The sequence below is a fragment of the Carcharodon carcharias genome, chromosome 31 (assembly GCF_017639515.1).
Source record: "Carcharodon carcharias isolate sCarCar2 chromosome 31, sCarCar2.pri, whole genome shotgun sequence".
Taxonomy (NCBI): domain Eukaryota; kingdom Metazoa; phylum Chordata; class Chondrichthyes; order Lamniformes; family Lamnidae; genus Carcharodon; species Carcharodon carcharias.
The window spans coordinates 4,448,288-4,470,415 of NC_054497.1; the positions used below are offsets into that span (position 1 = coordinate 4,448,288).

At 42.5% G+C, this 22,128-nt stretch overlaps 1 protein-coding gene across 2 annotated transcripts in view; it reads left to right on the forward strand.

The window, feature by feature from the left end:
- gga1 (golgi-associated, gamma adaptin ear containing, ARF binding protein 1) overlaps positions 1 to 21,525 on the forward strand; it is a 41,451-nt gene extending 19,926 nt beyond the window's left edge. For both annotated transcript variants that reach the window (XM_041177614.1, XM_041177612.1), the window contains 15 exons: positions 688 to 763; positions 2,655 to 2,753; positions 3,511 to 3,634; positions 5,074 to 5,174; positions 6,629 to 6,709; positions 7,508 to 7,645; positions 9,197 to 9,278; positions 10,025 to 10,132; positions 11,711 to 11,866; positions 12,420 to 12,493; positions 15,046 to 15,266; positions 15,608 to 15,930; positions 17,125 to 17,294; positions 19,307 to 19,417; positions 21,086 to 21,525. In XM_041177614.1, coding sequence (XP_041033548.1) covers positions 688 to 763; positions 2,655 to 2,753; positions 3,511 to 3,634; positions 5,074 to 5,174; positions 6,629 to 6,709; positions 7,508 to 7,645; positions 9,197 to 9,278; positions 10,025 to 10,132; positions 11,711 to 11,866; positions 12,420 to 12,493; positions 15,046 to 15,266; positions 15,608 to 15,930; positions 17,125 to 17,294; positions 19,307 to 19,417; positions 21,086 to 21,196 — 1,975 coding nt within the window. In that variant the 3' untranslated portion in view covers positions 21,197 to 21,525. The remainder of the gene's footprint in view (positions 1 to 687; positions 764 to 2,654; positions 2,754 to 3,510; positions 3,635 to 5,073; positions 5,175 to 6,628; positions 6,710 to 7,507; positions 7,646 to 9,196; positions 9,279 to 10,024; positions 10,133 to 11,710; positions 11,867 to 12,419; positions 12,494 to 15,045; positions 15,267 to 15,607; positions 15,931 to 17,124; positions 17,295 to 19,306; positions 19,418 to 21,085) is intronic.
- The last annotated feature ends 603 nt before the right edge of the window (positions 21,526 to 22,128 follow it).

Below are 22,128 nucleotides of genomic sequence, written 5' to 3' on the forward strand. Positions count from 1 at the left end.
TCAGTCTTATCAGGGAGCCCAGGAAAACTAGAAGTTGGGTTGAGGGATGTTGGGTATGAATAACACCAGTAGGTGTAGAAATTGTAGACCTGGATATAGCTTCATTTTTGCAGTTAGTCTAGGCTAACAGTGCATTTGGGATTCAGTCTCTTCTGGAAATCGTTGCTGTAAGCAATTCCTACTGGACATCGAGAATGGGATTGGACTTGGCTGTGGCGACCCTTTCCTCAATGCCTGGGCTCATGAGGTGAAGAGCGGTTACTTGCATAACTTGAAGGGCGTTGCTGGTACCAGTGAAAACATAATTGCAAAAGGATTTGTAAGGCTGTGGAATTCATGCCCAAAGCTAGTGTTTGAGGTAAAATCTTTGTCAACATGCAAGATTAGATTGGAAAAGTGGATGAAGGCAAAGGGATTGAAGGGATTTTGGGAATAGAAGCAATTGGAACTATTTCCTCATGTGGAGGGTAAACACTGAGACAAACTGGTTGGATCACATGGGCCTGTATCTGATTTAATTACTGGGTACCTGTGGATTATTTCTTGATTCACAGCATTGTCATGACAATGTCATCTTCAAATTTGTTTTAACGTTCTGCTTTACGTTTTGTGGAGTTAGTGTGCTGTGCTTGTCCCTCCTATGACATACATAATGCAATAATACTGTCTCTTTCCCGTTCTTCTCAGACCCCAGCTTGCCACAAGATTTCTGGCACATAAGATTCAGTCCCCTCAGGAATGGGAAGCTATTCAGGCATTGACAGTAAGATCAGTTGTATCTCTTTCTTTGAACCCCTTTTGAGTATTAAATGATATTGTTGGCTATTAAAAGTATGCAAGTATTGAACTATGTAACATGTGATATGTTTTTAAAATATGCCTTCATAGAATTAAGTGTTTCAGCATAGAATTTACAGAACCAGTGTTTTTTTAAAACACAAGTAAATGAATAGTAAAATTTTACATTATTTTGAATCTTATTTAGAATGAGCATTAAATGAAAATACCCCTCACACCCCAACATCGTGTAGTTGGGTTGGGGGAGACTATTAAACCATCGCCCCTACACACATGTAGGGTCTCCAATAGGGATCACAGGGCAATAAAAAGGGTGATTTTTAAAAAAAATTATTTTCATGGGATGTGGATGTCACTGGCAAGGCCAGCATTTGTTGCCCATCCCTATTCTCGAGGGCAGCTGGGAATGGGCAACAAATGCTGGCCTTGCCAGCGACACCCACATCCCCTGAATAGAATAAAAGTCACCCTTTCATTGCCCTTTGACAGCAGTCTTTTGGAGACCCTACACAATCTATAAAAAAAAAGTAATAGGAATCTCTCAGCTGAGCTATTCATTGACATTCGCAATAAAAGTCTGTCACCAGCATGGTGTGATAAGCACCTCTCTTGGTCCTAAATGTCAATCTTGAAATGTCACCAAATCAAAATTCAGAACCAACTGTGCAGTTGGCTTATCAGATTGTGGGGTTTTTTTTCTTACATTCCTGGAACCTTCTGTTCAGCATCCGGGTACTAATTGGCACTGAATCGCTCACTAATCATTGCATCATTATTAAATGAACAGCTCCTTGCAGATGGTCAGAATCCCGTGGAACTGCAAGGAGAAGCTAAAGCACGAGCCTACATTTTCCAATTTAACATTATTTTAAATGGTTTCGTGCTGGCATAGCAATAGTCCCAATCAGAAAACGTAGGCTGCGGTGTCTCCAACCAGGTAGGAGTTTTACAATAAAAGTAAAATACTGCGGATGCTGGAACTCAAACAAAAACAGAAAATGTTGGAAAAGCTCAGCAGGTCTGGCAGCATCTGTGGAGAGAGAAAAACAGAGTTAACGTTTCGAGTCCGTATGACCCTCCTTCAGAGTTTCGAAGAAGGATCGTATGGACCCGAAACGTTAACTCTGTTTTTCTCTCTCCACAGATGCTGCCAGACCTGCTGAGCTTTTCCAGCATTTCCTGTTTGTGCAGGAGTTTTAATAGCCACCTTTTCCCAAGTCAGGATATGCAAGTATTGTCACTGCAGAGGTGCACCCTGAGCTACCTGCTACCCCCTTGTGGCTCAGAGGTACGTTTTCTGTCTCTGAGTCATTCGGATCAAATTGGCCTGGGATTTGATCCCCATGCACTGGTTTTGTAGGAGGAAAATCAAGACAAATTGCCATTCCCTGCTGGAAGTGCATGCACTGGACAAGAACAGAAGATGCCTTCACTGCAGCACTACCAACTGTTGAGTGGCCTACAACATTCATTGACAAAAGACATACATGAAAAATGGCCAATGGGATCAAACACTAGAAGGCGAATAATACCCATGAAACAGGCTCCCAGTAAAGATTCGATGGAGCTGAATTTCTGCGCAGGCTCTCCCCTTCGTCCTCCATAACTTTGCTGAAACTCCAGGCAAACAACATTTGTGCCATTTTCCAGGGTTTCCACTGTCCTTCTGCCGAAGTTAATGGTAAGCGGAATGAAGATCTCCCACAACTTCAGCAGAAGAGAGAAAGCTCAATGCATTGAAGTAAAATTGCAATAAAGGGTAGCTGAAAAATACATACAGTCTTTAAAAAAAAAAATGATATTCATTTCATCCAGTGCCAGTGAAGTTTAATCCTTGCCATTTGACTTTTACTCAGGTCCTGGAGACGTGTATGAAAAATTGTGGGAAGCGGTTTCACAATGAAGTAGGAAAATTCAGGTTTTTGAATGAGTTAATCAAGGTAGTATCACCCAAGGTAAGTCTGACACAAGGCGCTCTATAATCTTGTAGCCTTCTTGTATCATGATGGAAAATAGATGAGTGAGTCATCCATAAATGACTCACCTACCACCTGATTCTCCTGACTAAATAAAAAACGCTGGATGGAATAATGGATGTGATGAGGCTGATAATGCATATTATTGGGCATAGAAGCCTGCAGTGCTTGAGATATCTGTTGTGTATCTTAATTGCCGACCAGCGCTAAGGTCCCTAGAAGCATTTGCAAACAGCTTATTAACACCCAAAAAAATACTAAAGTTAGGAGGCCACCCCAGAATGAAATAGATGCACCAGTCTGGCGATCTTGTCAAACAATGTCTTTCTGGATTTGGCATTTAAGAGGGGATCCCATTTGGAAATCCGAGAGGAACATGGTGCACAATGCCACTTGTAACCATGCATCGCTCGCTGGGTGCTGAGAAAATGGCCCAGTACTCTACAGATGGCCAGCAGTCCTTTACTGGCTGGGTATGTCATGGGTAACATGTCCAGAATACCAGAAAGTGATTCAAAAGAGCTAGCTTTGCCATTACCCAGTGAGGCCACCAGCTTTACCGGCAGCAGATGGATGGGAAAATTGACTCTTGATAAATCTATGACCATCAAAGCCCACTTGAAGCTAACCTTTTAAACAAAATCTTAATTGTTGAGTTGCACTAATAGGAATTCTAATTCAAACGTTGCTATGAAGGAGTGTTTAACCTGTAATTTTTTAATGTTTTCCTCACCAGTATCTGGGCACGCGAACTTCTGAGAAAGTAAAAACTAAAGTTTTAGAATTAATGTTCAGCTGGACAGTGGGTCTACCAGACGAGCTGAAGATCACAGAGGCCTACCACATGCTTAAAAAGCAAGGTTGGTTCAATCACTTCCAGTTGAGTGTGGGTCACCAGTAAGCACTTAGTTATAAACTACTGCTGCATCTGACAAAACATCCTGATCTTGAACTGTGCAACTCTGTACTACCAAATTGTAATATGATTCTAGCAACCACTGTATCAGTGCACATACTGCACTAAGACACAATGCAGAATTTCCAAAACCACTTGCACCTATTTGCGAGAATAATACCAGAACTCAGAACCCATCAGGGAAGATTGAACAGGCTGAGGCCCTTCACTCGAGAAGAGAGAAGGCTGAAGGGTGCCCTGTTGGAGCTCTGATAGATTATCAAAGGATGTCTACATGTAGGAGAGACCAAAGCTTCGGCCATAAATATATGATAGTCGAGCATAAATCCGACAGGAGATTCAGACGAAACCTCTTTACCCAGAAAGTGGCTAGAATGTGGAACTCGCTACCACAAGGAGTAGCTGAGGTGAATAGCAGGGTTACCTTTAAGGGGAAGCTGGATAACACATGAGGGAGAAAGGAATGGAAGAACAAGCCGATAGGGTTAATGAAGAGGGGCGAGAAGAGGCTCAGTGGGGCAGCATAAATGTTGGAATGGACCAGTTGGGCCAGATGGCTGGTTTCTATGCCGTACATTCTATTGTTCACATGCACGGATCAGGCTTTTGGCTTTCCCGCTGATCGTCCGCACTAAGCCCTGTGAAATTCCAGGTTTAAGGTGCTGTCTTGGAGGCTGGGCGGTGTTTTCACCTTGGAGGTCAGAGCCGAGGTTCAGTCAGGCAGGGCACTGTCCTGGCGCTTGGATCTTTTCTTGCGGAATGCAGTTAGTTGGCCATTTGTTTTGTGAAATGTGATTGGTTTAGTGAAGTCAGAAATTGCCCACAGATCATCACCGTTAACCTGTACGTAAATGGGTGCAAGTGGGTTCGGCAGAAACTTCCCATTGAACAGAAATGAGTGACTTCAAACAGCCCCTTGTTAACACAGAGCGCACGGAAACGTGAAAGAAGCTTTACTTTAAAGATTGCCTGCAATGAATGCATGACGTTTATTTTAAAGGCGAGTGTTTGAACTGAAGACTAGCTGCCAGTTATTAATGAGTGTTGCAATTTTTTCTTTTTACTTTGAAAAATGGTTAAAGTGAATTCTTTGCTTGCTATAACAAGAGAGTAGGATGTTGGTATCTAATCAGTGAGTGCAAACGATCAAGAAGGAATGAAAAGGCAAAGACATAAGTTATGGATTTGAAGAGGCTGAACTGTGCTGATATTGCTAGCAAGCTCATGAGTAGCTTTGCATTTTTAAGCTTATCCAGAGCTGCTGGTGACCCTGCACTCTTCAGTGAAGCCGCGCTTCTCTCGTTCCTGAGCTGTGTGAAAAGTGTTCTGCTGTTTGCAGTGATTTTTCTGATTTTTAATATTTTGACCCCACTATTCCCTTAGGAATTCTAAAACAGGATCCCGTGTTACCTGATGATGAACCTCTTCCTTCGCCCCCTCCACGCTCAAAGAATGCTATGTTTGAAGATGAGGAAAAATCTAAGGTAGCTCATCGCTCTCCCATAGTATTGTTCACAGAGAGGAAAGACTAGGTGCAGTCTTCAGCAACGTTCCCCCTAAGTTATTTTTTTAAAATTCATTCATGGGATGTGGACATCGCTGGCTAGGCCAGCATTTATTGCCCATCCCTAATTTCCCTTATTCAGAGGGCATCTAAGAGCCAACATTGCTGTGGGTCTGAAGTCACATGTACGCAAGCAAATTTCCTTCCCTAAAGGGCATTTATGGTGGGCTTTTATGACAATCACCAATGATCTTGTGGTCTTCATCAGACTTTTAATTCCAGATTTTTATTGATTCAAATTTTACCATTTGCCATGTTGGGATTTGAACCCGGGTCCCCAGAGCTTTGCCCTGGACCTCTGGAATACTAGTCCTATGACAATACCACTATGCCCACCGCCTCCCCAATCTGAATCTTTTTAAATTAAAGCACACGGGTGACCATGCATAAGAAACTAAAAGGTCACATATTTAAATAAATGACCTGTGCGCTCGAGAAGTATTAGAGGGAATGTTGGTCTTCGGGTGAAGTAGGGTTAGAGGAGATGAGCTAGTTGGTGTGTATATGTAGTTTAATCTCCGGTTTAAAGTGTTTGCTTCATATGGCTTGATAGCAGTTTGGGAAACAAAGAGAGAGTTGGTTGGGGTATTGTAATTTCTGTTCAGCTTGTGGAAAAGTTTAACGTAGGTCTGTGGCAAAAAGTGAATAGGCGTAAGGTTTTTAATAGTACCAAGAATGAGCCCACGTCAAGAACTGAAATTTTGAACAAAACCACTGGTTTCTAATGCCTGAATAAGTCGCATTTAGTTTCTATTACATGAGGTTCTAGAATTTTTACTGGTGTTTTAAGTTTTGGAGGTGAAAAGCCTGCCAAATGAATGTTTTAGATAATCCAAATCTTAAAATAAAGTAATAGCTTTGCATTTGCTTCCTTATATCAGTCGTGCTTATTTCTTCAATATTTGAGTGTTAGATGAGCAGATACAATCCATGCACCTTTCCAGTTGGTGCAAAGAGAGTAGAAAGGTTTGCATTTATATAGCACCTTTCACAGCCACAGGGTGTTCCAAAGTGCTTTATAGCCAATGAAGTACTTGCAAAGTGTCATCACTGTTGTAACATAGGAACTTCACAATTGTGGCATAATCGCAGCCCATTCATTCAACTGATCAGAACATGGCCCAGATAATATGTTACTGCTGTAGTGTGTGTTTCCATCACTAGATGGTATTGTATAGTTACGCATGACACCACCTGATAGCTAACGGAGAGTTTTATTATTATGATAGCACATTACCATTTGATGTTTAAAGCACCTTTGAAATGTTCTGTGTTTTATTATCTGCAAGGGAAGTGCCAGAGAAGGTTCCTAAGCCAGTTTGACATTGCAGCCTCAACTCCCATTGGATTGATTTGTGCAATTATCTGTTCTAGCTATTGGCCAGACTCCTGAAGAGCAGCCATCCAGAGGACCTCCGGGCTGCTAATAAGCTAATCAAGGAGATGGTCCAAGAGGTGGGTCTTTTCCCTTAGTTCCTGGAATTTGCTGATTTTAATTTTAGCATAACCTATTATTTTCATTTCCTTTTGTTTCTCGTGACATGAAGATGTTAGTACCAGGAAATGAAATACTTGCTATTCCACAAGTATCGTGGCTGTACTGTGTACCATCTGCCAAATGCACTGCAGCAACTCACCAAGGCATATTTGACAGCACCTCACAAACCCACAACCTATACTGCATGGAAGTACAAGGGCAGCAGATGAATGGGAACACAACCACCTTCAAGTTTCCTTCTCAAATCACATACCATTCTGACTAGGAAATAATATCACCATTCAGACAGTCAGGGATGGGCAGTAAATGCTGGCCTTGTTGGTGAAGCCCACGTCCCATGAATTAGTGAATAAAAAAAATATATGATCAGCTATGGCAAAGTAACCTTCAGTGTACTCTGCTCCAACTGCAGAGAAGCATCCCTTACCACAGTAATGTGACATTGTGCTGTGCCCTCTGTCAGCTGTCCTTTTCCCTCTAGAGTGAGATTGCCAGTTAGTGCCAATTTGGTGGCAGTTTTTATGCATCAAAACTATCCAAACTCACTTTCTATAATCCTGTTGCAGCCAGAGGAGACTTCAAATCCATCCCAGATTAAACTGGATCTCCGAGTTGAAACCTGCTGATCCAGCCAGATCCTCCAGCTGCCACCCACTCCTCAATTTCTTTTTTGGTATTGCTAATAACCCAGTAAAAATGTGCTACCTGTACAGGAGGCGGTATTGAGAACCCAAGCCTGATCTTTAAACCCTTAGGACCAGAAGAGAATGGAGAAGATTTCTAAAAGAGTGAACGCAATTGAAGAGGTGAACAATAATGTTAAACTTCTGAGTGAAATGCTAGAGAATTACAGCAAAGATGAAACTTCGGAGAGTAATGAAGAAATAATGAAGGTAAATGTGAATTGAAAAAAACTTCTTGTGTGATGCTGTGATTATGTTGTGTCCGTGTGTTTGTCAAAGTGAGCAACATCGCACCTGGAGAATGGAACTTGCATCCAAGATAACTTTGAACCATTGAGACTGCCTCTCCTGAATTAGATTTTCTAATTAGTTCCTATTATGCTGCCCTGTTTCAGTTTTGTATGTTAGCCACTTCCTAAGTGACACTAGATTGTGAAGTGTGAAGGATAGAGAGGCGGAGAGGTTTAGGGAAGGAATTCCAGAACCCAGGGCCTAGACAGCTGGAGGCGCGACCACCAATGGTGGAGCGGATCAAATCAAGGGGCCAGAATTGGAGGAGCAGAGAGATGTGGGGCTGGAGGAGGTTACAGAGATAGGAAGGGATAGGGAGGTCACGGAGGGATCTCAAAATGTAGATAAAGTTAACAAAGGAAAAGGGCAATGGCCCCAATAGAAGGATACTTCACCTGCCAGGCACTGAACCCTGTTGTTGCTCTTTGAGACAATCTCGGTGACGATTAAGATTATACTTATTGAGACTTGAATTGATTTTGGAACAGTGCTGATTCCTTTGTAAAATTTGGCTGAGTGCGTACATACAACATGTAGGCAGGAATACCATGTGTGAACTGTTATATAATTTTAGGAACTTCCTTGTATGGTTTGTGGGTTAATGCTTTTCCCTGAGAAAGCATTGTTTTCATTTTGCTTCGACTAACCACATGACCGTATCCCTCCTCTGGCCATAAGAGCCTTGCAGGTAATCACTTGCCGACATCTATCAACCCAACTCCTCAGATGTAGTGAAGTGTGCCCACAGTTATCCAGTCTCAATGAGAGAGGCCATATGATGCACGGAGTAATAAAGGGTTTCCCTGTTTTTGTTAAGATTCAATTGTAGGAATCTCGCCTCTTGTACTCTCTCTCAGGCAGAGTGTGTTTGCTGAACTCTAGGTAGCAGATTTAGAAGTAGTGTCCTTTTCCACTAATGAGCACAAAAGATACAAAAGCATGTACATTATTTTGCATCGTTATGCCATGTGCTTCGCTATCAGTGAACTATATAATGTGCTTCCAACAGGGATGATGAGCTCCTTTAGCCAGCAGGGAGCACATGTTGAGAAATCTCAGGCTGCGTCCTTAGTGGAAGATCACAAACTATAATCATGAGAATTGATTCTCAATAGTGTGATCCATAAGTACTTAAAACTGAAAAATACTACAGTGGGAAAACATAATTTGAGTTTATCTTGCCTCAATACTCACAGAACTTTTAATCAGTTTAGGATTGTTGATGGCAAGAGGAATTCTTCATGCCATCTGCCCAGACTGGGGCAGGTTATGAAAGGTATTTTGCTCATCATGCGTCAGACACAGCAGCTTTCCCAACGTGTCAGACATTATCGCATATCCACACGCCTCTGTGAGCTGTGTTCCCTTATTAATTGCTTTAACCTGCGGCACACTGAGGTACTTGGAGGTTTTTTGATTTTATTATTTTCCTCAATTAAATTCTTCTTTTCCACACATGGATCGCTGCAGGAGTTGTACCAGCGATGTGAGAAGATGAGGCCCACACTATTCAGACTGGCCAGTGACACCGAGGATAACGATGAAGCACTGGGTAAATTAATCAAGTAAACCTATCTAAATTGGCACTTTCCACGAGAAATTCTATGTAGTTAATTGTGTTCGTTCTAGTTAACCAAATATCTGGTTATGTGAAACAGTCTTAATTAACCTATTAAAATGACCTGCAGGGTACTGTTACAGCATGTAGATGTGATGCATATGGGAGAAGGAAGCTGACTAAATGCAAATTGTTTTTGCTATTTAGATACATGGGACACTTTTTTCAAGAACGGAAAGCAAGAAGCTGGCTTCTAATTGACCACACTTTGTCCCCAGCTAGCATTTGTGGCTATAAGGAGACAGGTCATGATCAATACAATCCCTGTTAGCTTTGTAAGATGTTGTGCATTGCAAGCAAAATGCAAAATATATATGCACGGAAGTACAGAGAGTGTTACTCTTAGTAGAAACACCAAGTGCTGGGATGACACAGCAGAACTATTAACATTCAAACGTTCAGCAAATTTTTAAACCTTGAGCAATTTTTCTGTTCTGATACTGACTGACCACCTTTATATTTCCTGCATTTTCTCCTTGTGTTCTCTCCTTTTTATTGGACTTAACTGGACATCATTTTCCAGCTAGGTTTCTGGACCTTTGTTGATGACCTTGTCACCCCCTCTGTAGATATGAACTGCAGTAATTTAAATAGCAGTGTGCACTGTAAATAAGCAGGTTTTGTTAAAAATAAACTTTGGTTTACAAGCTCACTTCCATCTTTGTATTTTTTTTGTCCAGCCGAAATTCTTCAGGCAAATGATAACTTAACACAAGTCATTAACATGTACAAGAAGATAGTGAAGGGTGAAGAGGTTAATGGGGTGACTGACCTGCCAAACATTAAAGGTATGTAATGTTATTTTGTATGGTTTCCCCTTAAAATGTAGTGGCAGATGCAACCTTTCCCACATGTTCTATATGTGTCAGGCAGTTTTTCATTCTAAATTTACTTTGTGTATGTGTGTGTGTGTGCGTTTATCTCCTTTTAGCTTGTAATGTGCAGCTCACAGTATTATTTATAAAGCACCTTGTCACTTCTCAAAGCGTATCTCTTCACATGTATTCTCAGAAGCACTTTAACTGCTTTGCAGTAAACTGGCAACCATCCTGTGTCAGAAAAATCCTACCAGCAGTGGTGAAATAATTGGCCAAATAATTTGTTTTTGGTGGTGTCGGTTGAGGGGAAAACCATGGCCAGGACAGTGAAAGAACTCTGCTCACTTCTTTGCAAAGGCTTCTTTTATAGCCCACCAGAGCCGGCAGATGGATCCTAGTTTGATATCTCATCTGAAGGATGATGCAGCAGCCCCTTAGACATTCACAACTTTAATGGCCTCTGTTATGAGCTGAAACTCTGGTATGGGGCTTAAGTGCACAACCTTCTGACCCAGAGGTCAGAGTGCAGCCAACCAAATCAGCCTCTTTCAGTCTGGTAGGAATGTGGCTTCGCATCTGCACATTTCATGTACGATTGAATTCCTGATCTCAAGGATGTTGAGAGGAAGCCAAACTTGTCCAAAAGGAAGCGAGGAAGAGTCTCCCCAAACTGATGTGCATCCCTGTGCAAGTTATAAGGGAAATTGTGAAGGAGAAAGTAAGAGACTTGGGCACTCTTGGTCCAGTTGTTGGAGACATGAGGTTTGAGCTTAAAATTGCCCACATTTCAGCACTACATCATGCTCTCTGGCGGGTGTAAGAACGGTTAACTTAGAAATGCTGGTGCCTCACTAGTGCAGTAGAATCAACTTTTGGAGATTTGGATCAAGTCACAGAGTTAGAAGGATTTTAAGCCTGTGTTTAACCTGTTTCAGATGGTTCCTTGCATTTATGTGGTCACAACAATTTGTAACAACTATTTTGCTAATTACCCTCTGCAACTTGTAGCATACAGTAATTAGGGTTTTTGACATTCCGCAAGCATGGTAGGTAGACAGTCTAGAATTAGTGCCCAATTTATGTACACTACAGGATGCAACAATTCTGAGTGAATTCATTGACTATAGGGTAAATTCACCAATATGTGTCCCAAAGGAACACATTCAAAGGGGGTAGATGCAGCAATGCATGGGGAACCGATGCTGACCTAGCCAGTAACACCCCATGAAACAATATTTTTTTTTAAAAGCCCCATCTCCAACGCATGCTCGCTGTAAACACAGCTGCCACTGAAAGTGCAGCAATACTGAAATTATTCATTACATAAAGAGGTTATTTAATATTTGTTGTGCCCCTGTGTCATTAAAACAACAGCCACGTGTAAACTGGACGATAGAATAATTTATCTTGTCGAGTGAGTAGATTTAAACTGATTAGTAAATAAATTGCCTTTATGTAATTGAGGTCAACAATTTTTCATTTTAATAACCTGAGAAGATTAGATGCCTTGTGATTTAATGTGCTATTAATTTGTGTTTTGTTATTTAGCCAGCAGTTCTGCTCTACTAGACCTGACCGGGCTGGACACTGGCTCAAATACTCCTTCTTACCCTGCTGCCCCTGCCAATCAGACCTGGAATCCTGATCTGGTGCAGGATCTGAGCAGCTCTGTGTCATTATTGGATGATGAATTAATGTCATTAGGTGAGAAGTTTTTTCACATTATTTCTCTCCAGGCGTGACATTTCATACTTGCGAGTGTAGAATTTTATTAAACGCCTCAGCTCATTTGCTGCTGAAACCCTAGTCCATGCCTTTGTTACCTTGACTATTCTAGTGGTCTCCTGACCAACCCCACCATAAACTTGAGTTCATCCAAAACTCCGCTGCCCCATATCTTTCTTGCACCAAATCTCGTTCACCCATTATCCCTCTATTCACTGGCCTAAGTTGACTCCCAGCCCAGCTACACTTCAGTTTTACCATTCTTATCCTTATTTTCAAATTCTTCCATGATCTCGCAGTTCTCCACCCCACCCACCACTGTCTCTAATGATATATCATAGAGAATATGTGCGCTGGTAAATCGCAGCATTGTTATACTGTTGGTTGGCCTGCTAGAGTAGCTGGGACAACTTGCAGTTCTCAGGGAGATAGATATAAATGACAAATCTGCAGGCTATATTTCATCTCTAAAATGTGTTGCCGTGCAAGAAATCTTCTGTTACAATTCTTTCTCCTCTTTATCTACCTGTAGGGCTGAATGATCTTGTTCCTAATGCAGTGCCTTCATCGCAATCTCTTGAATCGAGTAACTGGAATACATTTCAGGTAAGAAAATACAGAACATGGATCCCATTATTATTCACTTAACATTGAACTTCTGTAAGTATTCATGTTTTCCACTGCATGACTTTTTTTTTCAAAAAAAAAGGCAGCAGCATGTCTTCTGAAGGAAGAAGAAAAATAATCTTTCAGAAAGGAGGCTTTGAATAATTTTTATTCATTGAGTTGGACTATTCATGGTCTGCCATGAAGTCTGAAAATGAAAATGAATGGAGAGAAAATCACAGGCTACTGTGTACGATTTCCCAAGATAGGCTCCTGGCAGTGAGACTCTGCACCAGGAATGTGCAATTGGAAAACTCAGCTCATATTTAGTTACTGAAAAAGTGCTATTGGTCAGATCCATTCATAGACAAATGGGAAATGGTTTGCAAAGTCTGCGAACCAGCCATGAAATGCAAATTGTGCGTTAGAAAAATCCTGACTTTACTTAACCACTGTATGAAAGGTTCCAGCTCCCCAGTTTCAGCACATTATATGAAGGTTAATTTGCAAAGCATCAGAGATTAATCTTCATTGATATCTGAACTTCTGTTCTTCATTAAATGTGAAAATTAAGAATGGCGATTACATAAAGGTCCCTCCAGTATTTGCTTTTTTTTTTATTCGTTCATGGGACTTGGGTGTTACTGGCTAGGCCAGCATTTATTGCCCATCCCTAATTGCCCTTGTTTAGAGGGCATTTAAGAGTCAACCACATTGCTGTAGGCCTGGAGTCACATGTAGGCCAGACCAGGTAAGGATGGCAGATTCCTTCCCTAAAGGACGTTAGTGAACCAGGTGGGATTTTATGACAATCGACAATGGTTTCGTGGTCATCATCATCATCATACTTTTAATTCCAGATTTTTTATTGAATTACCCTAGGTCTCTGGATTACTAGTCCAGCAACAATACCACTACACCATCACCTCCTCTATGGTCTGAGCTTTCGAAACTGGCGTCAGTTGTCAAACCAAATTTGCTGTGGCTTAAACTTTAAATAGTCGTTAATGGTTCAAAAAAGGATTATTGAGAATTTCATGCCTGTGTCCAACACTCGCTAATTCTGTGTCGCTGATATCTGGGCCATTGTAGTATTTGGTTCCAGCTTTTGAGACTGTTCTTTCTTTAATGAAATATTCCTGCTGTGTCAGTGCCCATTTCCAATAGCAGAGGCTCTATGTAGTAATTTTATTGGATGAGTGGCACGAGAACCTCTTTTATCCAACAGTTTAGGACAGTCTCGACCCAGTACGTAATGGGCATGGATGATATAATTGAACTAAATTTACCAGTCCAGCTCAGACCATAGGCTAGCTGAGAAATGTTTTCCAAAAAAGCCACCTGTTTGTTCGCATTATATTCTTTTGAGGTTGAGACCTATTGTTGGGACCAACTCGAGAACCCAAGATAAAAGCAAAATCCTGTGGATGCTGGAAATCTGAAATAAAAACAGAAAATGCTGGAAAAGTTCAGCAGGTCTGGCAGCAGCTATGGAGAGAGAAACAGAGTTAACGTTTCGAGTCTGTATGACCCTTCTTCAGAGCTCATACAGACTCAAAATGTTAATGCTGTTTCTCTCTCCACAGGATGCTGCCAGACCTGCTGAGCTTTTCCAGCATTTTCTGTTTTTATTCAAGAGAATCCAACTCTGCATATGACTGCGTTGCAGTTAATCTGGAAGGTGCCGGACTGATACAGACTTCTTAAAATGTAAGATGTTCCCTCTCTCAGCACCAGTATTCCTTGCTTTTAAATGAGCACAATATTCACCAAAGAAAGTAATCTCTCGCCTTCACCCTGTTTATAAATTTGTAAATTTGGAGAAATAAACCACCTCCCATTCCACCGCTTTGTTTTTGTTTTATTTATTCTTTCATGGAATGTGGGTGTCGCTGGCAAGGCCAGAATTTGTTAATTGCCCTTGAACTGAGTGGCTTGCTAGGGCCATTTCAGAGGGCAGTTAAGAGTCAGCCACATTGCTGTGGGTCTGGAGTCATGTGTAGGGAGATTTTCTTCCCTAAAGGACAGTAGTGAACCAGATGGGATTTTTACAGCAATCGACAATAGTTTCATGGTCACCTTCGCTGAGACTAGCTTTTAATTCCAGATTTTATTCATTGAATTTAAATTTCACCAGCTGCTGTGGTGGGATTTGAACTCATGTTTTTAGCTCCCTGTTAAATGCATCTATGGTTTTCTCAATTGCTTCAAGTTCCACTTTCTGGGTAAGGAGGTTTTTTCATGAGCTCTGTATTGGATTTGTGAGTGATTCTTTTATGTTTATGGCCCCCAGTTTTAGGCTCACCCACAACTGAACTCCTTCATAAATTTAAAGACCTCGTTTAGGTCATCGGTCAGCCTTTTCTTTTCTGGAGTAAAGAGCCCCAGCCTTTCCAACCTTCCCTGATCAACGTAACCCCTCAGTTTGGTTCTGGGATAATTCTCGTAAGCTTTTTTGAACCTTCTTCAGTGTCTCCTATATATTTTGTGGTAATATATAATAGACATGCTCCCTTTCCGTGTAACAGCAAATGTTGTTTTATCCTGCCTAGTCCTCGGAGTCTGACGAATTGAGCGGCCCCATAACCTCTTCGGAGCCCGGCACACTGTCTTCTGAGTTGTTGAAACCAGCGGCTTCGACCGCCGGCCAGCAAAACCCCGCCCCTGCCTGCGTGCCTGCGTCCGCCGGGAGCAAAGCCTTGGATGACTTGGACATGTTGGGGAAAACCCTCCTTCAGCAGTCGCTGCCTCCAGGATCTCAGCAAGTCAAATGGTAAGAGACGGAGGGCGGTGGAATCAGAGCAGCATTTCGAGCCTGCATTGTCGCTGAGTCTTACCTGGTTGCGGGGAATGTAACCTGTCAGTTTTTTCTCAGCTCTGCTGCCAGTAACAGCTGTGCACCATTGGGTTGCCATCAATGCTTTGCTGGGATTGTGTGCGGTGAGCCATATTACAAATATTTAAGAGGTTATTGCTTTAGTAGAATGAAATTTTCACAGTCAAGAGAAGATTGGAGGAAACCTAAAGTTAAACGACTATGAAACACCATTTGGCCAGGGAAAGAAGAAGGTCTCCATCCATAATATTTCCTATTATAATTTATTTTATTTGCAGGTCAGCTCCACAACAAAGGCAAACACTTCGAGATCTCCAGAATAAGTCAAACACCAACACTGCAGTTGCCTTGGGCACGTCACCACTTTATCCTGCTTCAAGCAAGAGCATCTCGCCAATCATAAGCACAGGCCTTACCCTTCAACCTGATCAGCCAGCGGCGTTTGTGTACAGTTCTTCCATCCCACCAGCTTCTGCTGCATCATGCATAGGGCAGCCTGGGACTCAGCACATTGCACAAGGAGGCCTCAGAATCTCCCCAATGCCTCAGCAGGAAATCTCCCTAACTAACGTTTTAGTACCTCTAGAATCGATTAAACCAAGTAAGTATCGAATAAATCTGTGCCAAGTGTTCCCCTTGCTCTCCACTTATGTGGAGAGGCTGGAGTTGCTGGGAATTTTCTGCTAGCCGCGAAGGCTGAGGGGTGATTTTAATCGAGGTGCTCAAAATGATGAAAGATTTTGATAGAGCTAATGAGGAAAATCTTTTTCTGATGGCGGAAGGGTGAGTAGCCAGAGGACACTGATTTAAGGTAATTGGCAAAAGAGCTGGAAGGGAGCAAAATTATTTTTTACTCTACGAGTTGTGATCTGGACTGCACTGCCTGAAAGGCTGGTGGAAGCCGATTCAATAGTGACTTGCAAAAGGGGAATTAAAGATATACTTGAGATGGAAAATATTTCTGGACTATGGGCAGGGCGAATGGGTCTAAGTGGGTAGCCCTTTCAAAGACTGTGCAAGAACAAGGAACCTAAAGGCCGCCTTCAGTCTCGTTCCATGACTATGAAATATCTTTGATTCAGAGTTTTTGCTTTGTAAAGAGCCTTTTGTGATAATTTTTTGAGCTTGCAGAAATAGATTGTGAGCTAAGTACCACTGGCATGAAGGGTTCTAAAGAATACCATTATTATGGTAAAATTTTTGGGGAGTAATTTTCTGCTCTACGGCCTTGAAGACATCACTCTGGGTTTGTTTCCTTAGGGGCCAGGCACCCAGTTGTTAGATTTTCAAACTGAATGTGAGCATCAGGTTATTCCACCACACAGGGCAAGATTATGTTAGAGCCCAGCCTTATCCTCATCCAGCTTTGACACAGGCATATACCTCATTGCGTGATTTCTTTAATTCTTTCACAAGATCGGAGTGTCGCTAGCTGGGCCAGCATTTGTTGCCCATCCCTCATTGCCTTTGAGAAGGTGGTGTGGAATGGGAGCTGGTGCAAGTTCTGGGGTGGGAATGAGCATCCAACCCAGGATAGATTGTGTGTGTTTAGATTGGGGTTATAGGGGATGTGCATCATTGGCTGGGTGGGCGGTATGTGGCTTGGGGTTAGAGGAGGAGTGACACGGGGTGGCTGGCATAGGGTTAGAGGGGGCGTGACACAGTGGGTGGATGGTATGTGACATGCGGCTAGAGAGGGCGTGACATAGGATGAGTGGGTGGTAGGTGACATGCACGCTGCAGTGTGTAAAGATCAATGCAATTCAAGTGACTTTTGTGTCTCTCTACCACACAGGTAGCATCTTGCCTGTCACGGTATATGATAAGAATAGCTTCCGAGTTCTGTTTCATTTTGCGAAGGATCCTCCACCAGGGCAGGCAGATGTTTTGGTCGTGGTCACTTCCATGATTAGTACAGCACCACAACCGGTGAAAAATATAAGATTCCAAGCTGCTGTTCCCAAGGTACGATGGACAGCAGAACCCTTCTTAATATTGTCTCCTTTCAAAATTCTTTGTGCAACTTTCGTCATTTCACATTGTTGAATCGTTTTTTTAAAAAAATGTAATTACCTCTCTCCTGAATGGACCAACTCTGTCTAACATATAATTCCATGGTACTGCCAACTCTCTAATACCTCTCCCGGTGCCTTGTGTCTTATCCCACACAATGAAGTCAGTGTGGGGTGGGCATTACAGACAGGTTTACCCCATCTTCATTTTTCAGCAGGGGTTCTCTAAACAGCGATCGGAAGTGGGAGGCCTGCTGATGTCTTTCGCCTCCTGTTCAGCCCAGGGTCTCTAAGACTAGCCGTAGTGCTGCACCTGCTTCCTTAGCTGACAGCATAAACTGGGGACAGAACCAGGGATCAGCCTGCTATGTAGCTCACTTCCATTTTGGGCAGTATACTTACCAACTGTTTGGCCAAAATTTTGCACCCCCTTCCCCCCCCCCTGGAGCGGGAGTGCCTGTCACCTTTCCGGTTCTATTAATATTTTACAATTAGTTTGGAGTGGGGGGGGGGTGGGGAGCGGGGGGCAAGCAGCCCGCCCACCCTTACGCCAATTGAGGCCCTTAATAGGTTGACAGCTCTTGGAGGTGGGACATCCTGCCTCAGAAAGGGGGATGGTAGGGGGGAACCCAGGACTGCACACAACTAACCGCCTGAGGCTTGTAAAATCCGCTCACGGCTTCCAGGGCTGGTAGGAGCAGGTCGTGTAAAATCCTGGCTTTTCTTTCAGTATTCATACTGATACTGCTGGCAACAAAATGGGCCTAAGCCAGAATAATTCTACGCCATCTATATTTATTCAAAACAAAAAACGCCCTGTCTAGATTTTGGAGCTGAATTGTGTTCTCGGGCATCAGCTGACATTTATAAACTCGCTTCTGTTAACTTAATTCTTTATAAAATATAGATTTCCACCTGTAATTCATCCTCAGACTTCCCTTCATCCTATGGGCCTAATTTGATAATACCACACTGTTGATGCAGACTATTCCCTGTACATCAAGAATTGGGGTGTGCAGTTTTATCGACCATTAGACAGAATCACCCGTGAAGCTGTTGCATGAAATTGCGATGTGTAATCTAATTTCTGCAATTCTGTTCTGCTTTTTAGTAATCTGGTTACTGATTAGTGTCACTAGGATATATCTGCAAGACTTTGACAATCAGCTTTGCTAATCTGGAAACTTTTTATACAAAGTGCTTTGTTTTTTTTTAAAAAAAGAAATATGTAAGACCAAGAAGAGATTAAGACCATAATGATTGCTGTTATTTAATTCCATCAGATCACTGAATTTCTTCCCAATTTTTTGTTTTGGTCCGGTGAACCAGATCCCATTCTCCAGTGTGTCAGATATTTCTGGCTGCGAAGGCCCAGCCGTCTCCAACCTGCCTAACTGGTTGCCTTCAGAGACCCTGGGATCAGCCTCCATGAGGTCCTGCAGATGGTGCGGGGTCTTCTCTGCTCTCTGATTTTTCCCTTTCTAAAGTTAGAGAGGCATTTGAGGATGGTGACGTCACTAACAGGCTTGAAGAGCAGAAGGATCGTAAGGCCACGGAAAGATTATAAAGCAACCTGCTGTTCATGGGAGCAAGAGTACACCATTTAGTACCTCAAGTCTGTTCTACCATTCAGTGAAATCATGGAGTGTCTTAACTCCATCTACCCATCCTGGTTTCCTGACGCTTAGATTTATATTAGTCAAGGATACTATCAGTGCTTTTGAAATTTTCAGTTGACCCCCCCCACCGTCCGCCTGCCTCAACAGCATTTTGGAAGAGAGAGTTCTAAATTTCACTGCCCTTTTTGTGAAGAGGTGCTTCCTGGCATCACCTCTGAAACAGCCTAGCTCTAATTTTAATGTTCTATCCCCTTCCACTGGACTTTCCTGCCAGAAAGAATTGTTCCCCTCTATACCTAACCCACCATCTCCTTGTGAAAATCGTTAATCACCTTTTGTTTTGCAGGTCATGAAGGTCAAGTTGCAGCCTCCTTCTGGCACCGAGCTGCCAGCGTTTAATCCTATACTTCCGCCATCTGCAATCACACAGGTCCTGCTCCTAGCCAACCCACAGAAGGTGAGTGCGCTGTTTATTACCGCATACACACTATTTAACTAAAAACTAGGGCAAGTGATTTGGCACAGCAATAACGTATGCCCCCTAACTTTTTCACATCCCCATTCTTCTTCAAGCCTGTGAAGCAATGCGTGATGTTTCATTTTGTTAAAGGTGTTGTATAAATGCTCATTGATATTGTACAGAGGTGCAATGTACAATCAAATTTGATGTACATCATCCCTTGCTCAGTTGAGGACAGTGTTTTCTGTTGCCTTGGACTAAATAGCGATCAAAGCAACAGAGTAATGGCACTTACTGCTGAAGGTAAATTTGCAGTCCATCTTTTCAAATGTTTAAAAGGTGGAACTAAATACCCCTTTAATGAATCGAATTAATTTGGGAATGTTTATCCCAGGTATCGGATTTGACATCCCTTTGTTTTCATACCCATTGCTATTAATATTTTTAATAAACTATTTTGTTTGGCTCCATCAAGGCATTGCCTGTCAGTGTGAGGGAACTGAATTAGCAGACACAATTGAACATTCAGTTTAACACAAGTAATTTTTTTTTGGCAAGGCGTATATTCTTTCTCCCCTTCTTTTCTATGGGCTGCTGCCATTCACTAGAAAAGATGTTTCTGCTTGTGGGAGGGAGTCCAAAACTAGCGGGCGTAAATAGAAGATAGTTACTAAAAAAAATCCTGGGGAAAGAGAGCCATTCGAGACCTCGGGGCCGTCGTTCCTGCCCTTTCGCGAGTCGACCTCGGCCTAGATGAGGGTCCAATGCCCAGGGGTTCGAGCCATAGCCAGTGGTAGAACCAACAAACTTTTGCTGGTGATGGTGAAAGAGTTAGAGCCTGGAGGGATAGCAGCTGCTTACAGGCGGAGGATCCTTTGGGAAGAGGACTTGTGTTTCCTTTAAGCGCGCGTGAGGAATGCAACGGGAAACCTCCTCGTGTATCCTTTTCCCTCGTCACATTTCTCATTGAAATTGGAAATGGGAGGCCCCTATGAGCAACCTGATGAGGAGAGCGCAAAGCGGTGAGGTATGGGGAAAGGAGTTGTCCTTAGGCAGATCACTACTGCTGTTAAATCCAATAGGTAATTGGGGGTGCGACTTCTTTATCCAGAGATTGGGTAGAATGTGGAACTTTGAGTAGTTGAGATGAATAGAAAAGGTGGATTTAAGGGGAAGCTAGATAAACACTTGAATGAGAATCCAGTAGAAGGACATGCTTGTAGAGTGGGAGAAGGCTCATAATAGAGTTTAAACATCGGCATAGACCAGTTGAGTTGAATGGCCTGTTTGTGTGGGGTAATTCATTGCAATTCCCAGCAAAAGAGCAAAAGATAAGCGGCTCACATGGGTCAGTCTGTGACCAAGACAAATGAGAGATACTGAGGTACGACTCCCTCTAAATTTTCCATTCCTCTGTTGACATTCCTACCCCCTTTAATGTTTTTCCAAAGCTGAGAAAATGTGGAAAATGCAGGCATGAATTTGAGTCCAATCTCTCTAGGGCTCAAGGTGTTCTAAACTCCACCCAGTGAAACAAAAGGTAGTTTGATTTTTAAAAGGGCTGGTGATACTGCATCATTAAAAGGTCATTTATTTCTGTAGGAAAAGGTTATTGTTTAGAAGTTTTGTAAGTGAAAGACTAAACTGTAACACGGTTCTTTGCAGGAGAAAGTCCGATTACGATACAAGCTCACATTTACATTGGGCGAGCAAACCTTCAATGAGATGGGAGACGTGGATCAATTCCCACCTCCAGAATCGTGGGGGAAGCTCTAACTGGGACATAGACAGTGACACTACACAACATTTCTGCTCTATTGTTAGGAAACCACCAACGTTTCACTAGTAAGGTGAACAACAGGGGCTACAGTAATTTAAAATAAAATCCTGAAGCAGTCGATTTCTGATTTCTAAGGCAGATTTGATGGTGCAACAGACTGGTCTGGAGCGAGACCTCTGTCCTGCTGTTGGGCAGGATGCTGTTATTCCCTCCTGTTAGCTGGCAATGTCAAAATAGCCCCGTTTCTGTGTGCAATGGTGTTACTCCTGATGTCATAAAGACTCCATTAACATTATTCCATGTGTGATAAAATTGTTCAGAAAAACTTGTTATTCTGCCTGGTTTCAAAGTCTCCTTTTTCTGAGATACGTGTTTAACTACTTGTTCCCCTGTCCCCACGTTGAATCGATGTACGTTTCTCAGTTGATGAGACTAGCATGCAGCTTAGCTATGTGTGCCCGGAGGTTTGATTCTCCTCTGTGCTGAGTTGGCCACAATCAGCTAGAGTAGTGACACTACAGTTGGCCGCAGCGACTCTGGGCTAGCAAGAACAAAAGTCGGACAGAGCTACCATTCGTAAGTTTATCAGGTGATTCCTCCTGAGAAGTGTTTCTCTGTGCTGTTGGCTTGACTGTGACACTCTGCTGTCAAATACTCTCTCGGCTCAACAATTTGTCAAGGTCAACCATTTGGACAAGGTACTGGGGTGGGCAGCCAGTGTTGCAGGATGCACCCCAGCACAAATCGACCCTTTTGTTGAAGAAGGAAAAGATTTATTTTTAAAACGGCTGCATTTGCTGCCAGCAGAGTTGGACGGTTTTACATTATTGTGATGCGTTAGTACAACGCCAGCTGAACACGTATATGTTTTACCAAACTGAAAGCTTAATACTCTATTGTTATTTATTGGATACAAATATCCCATAGA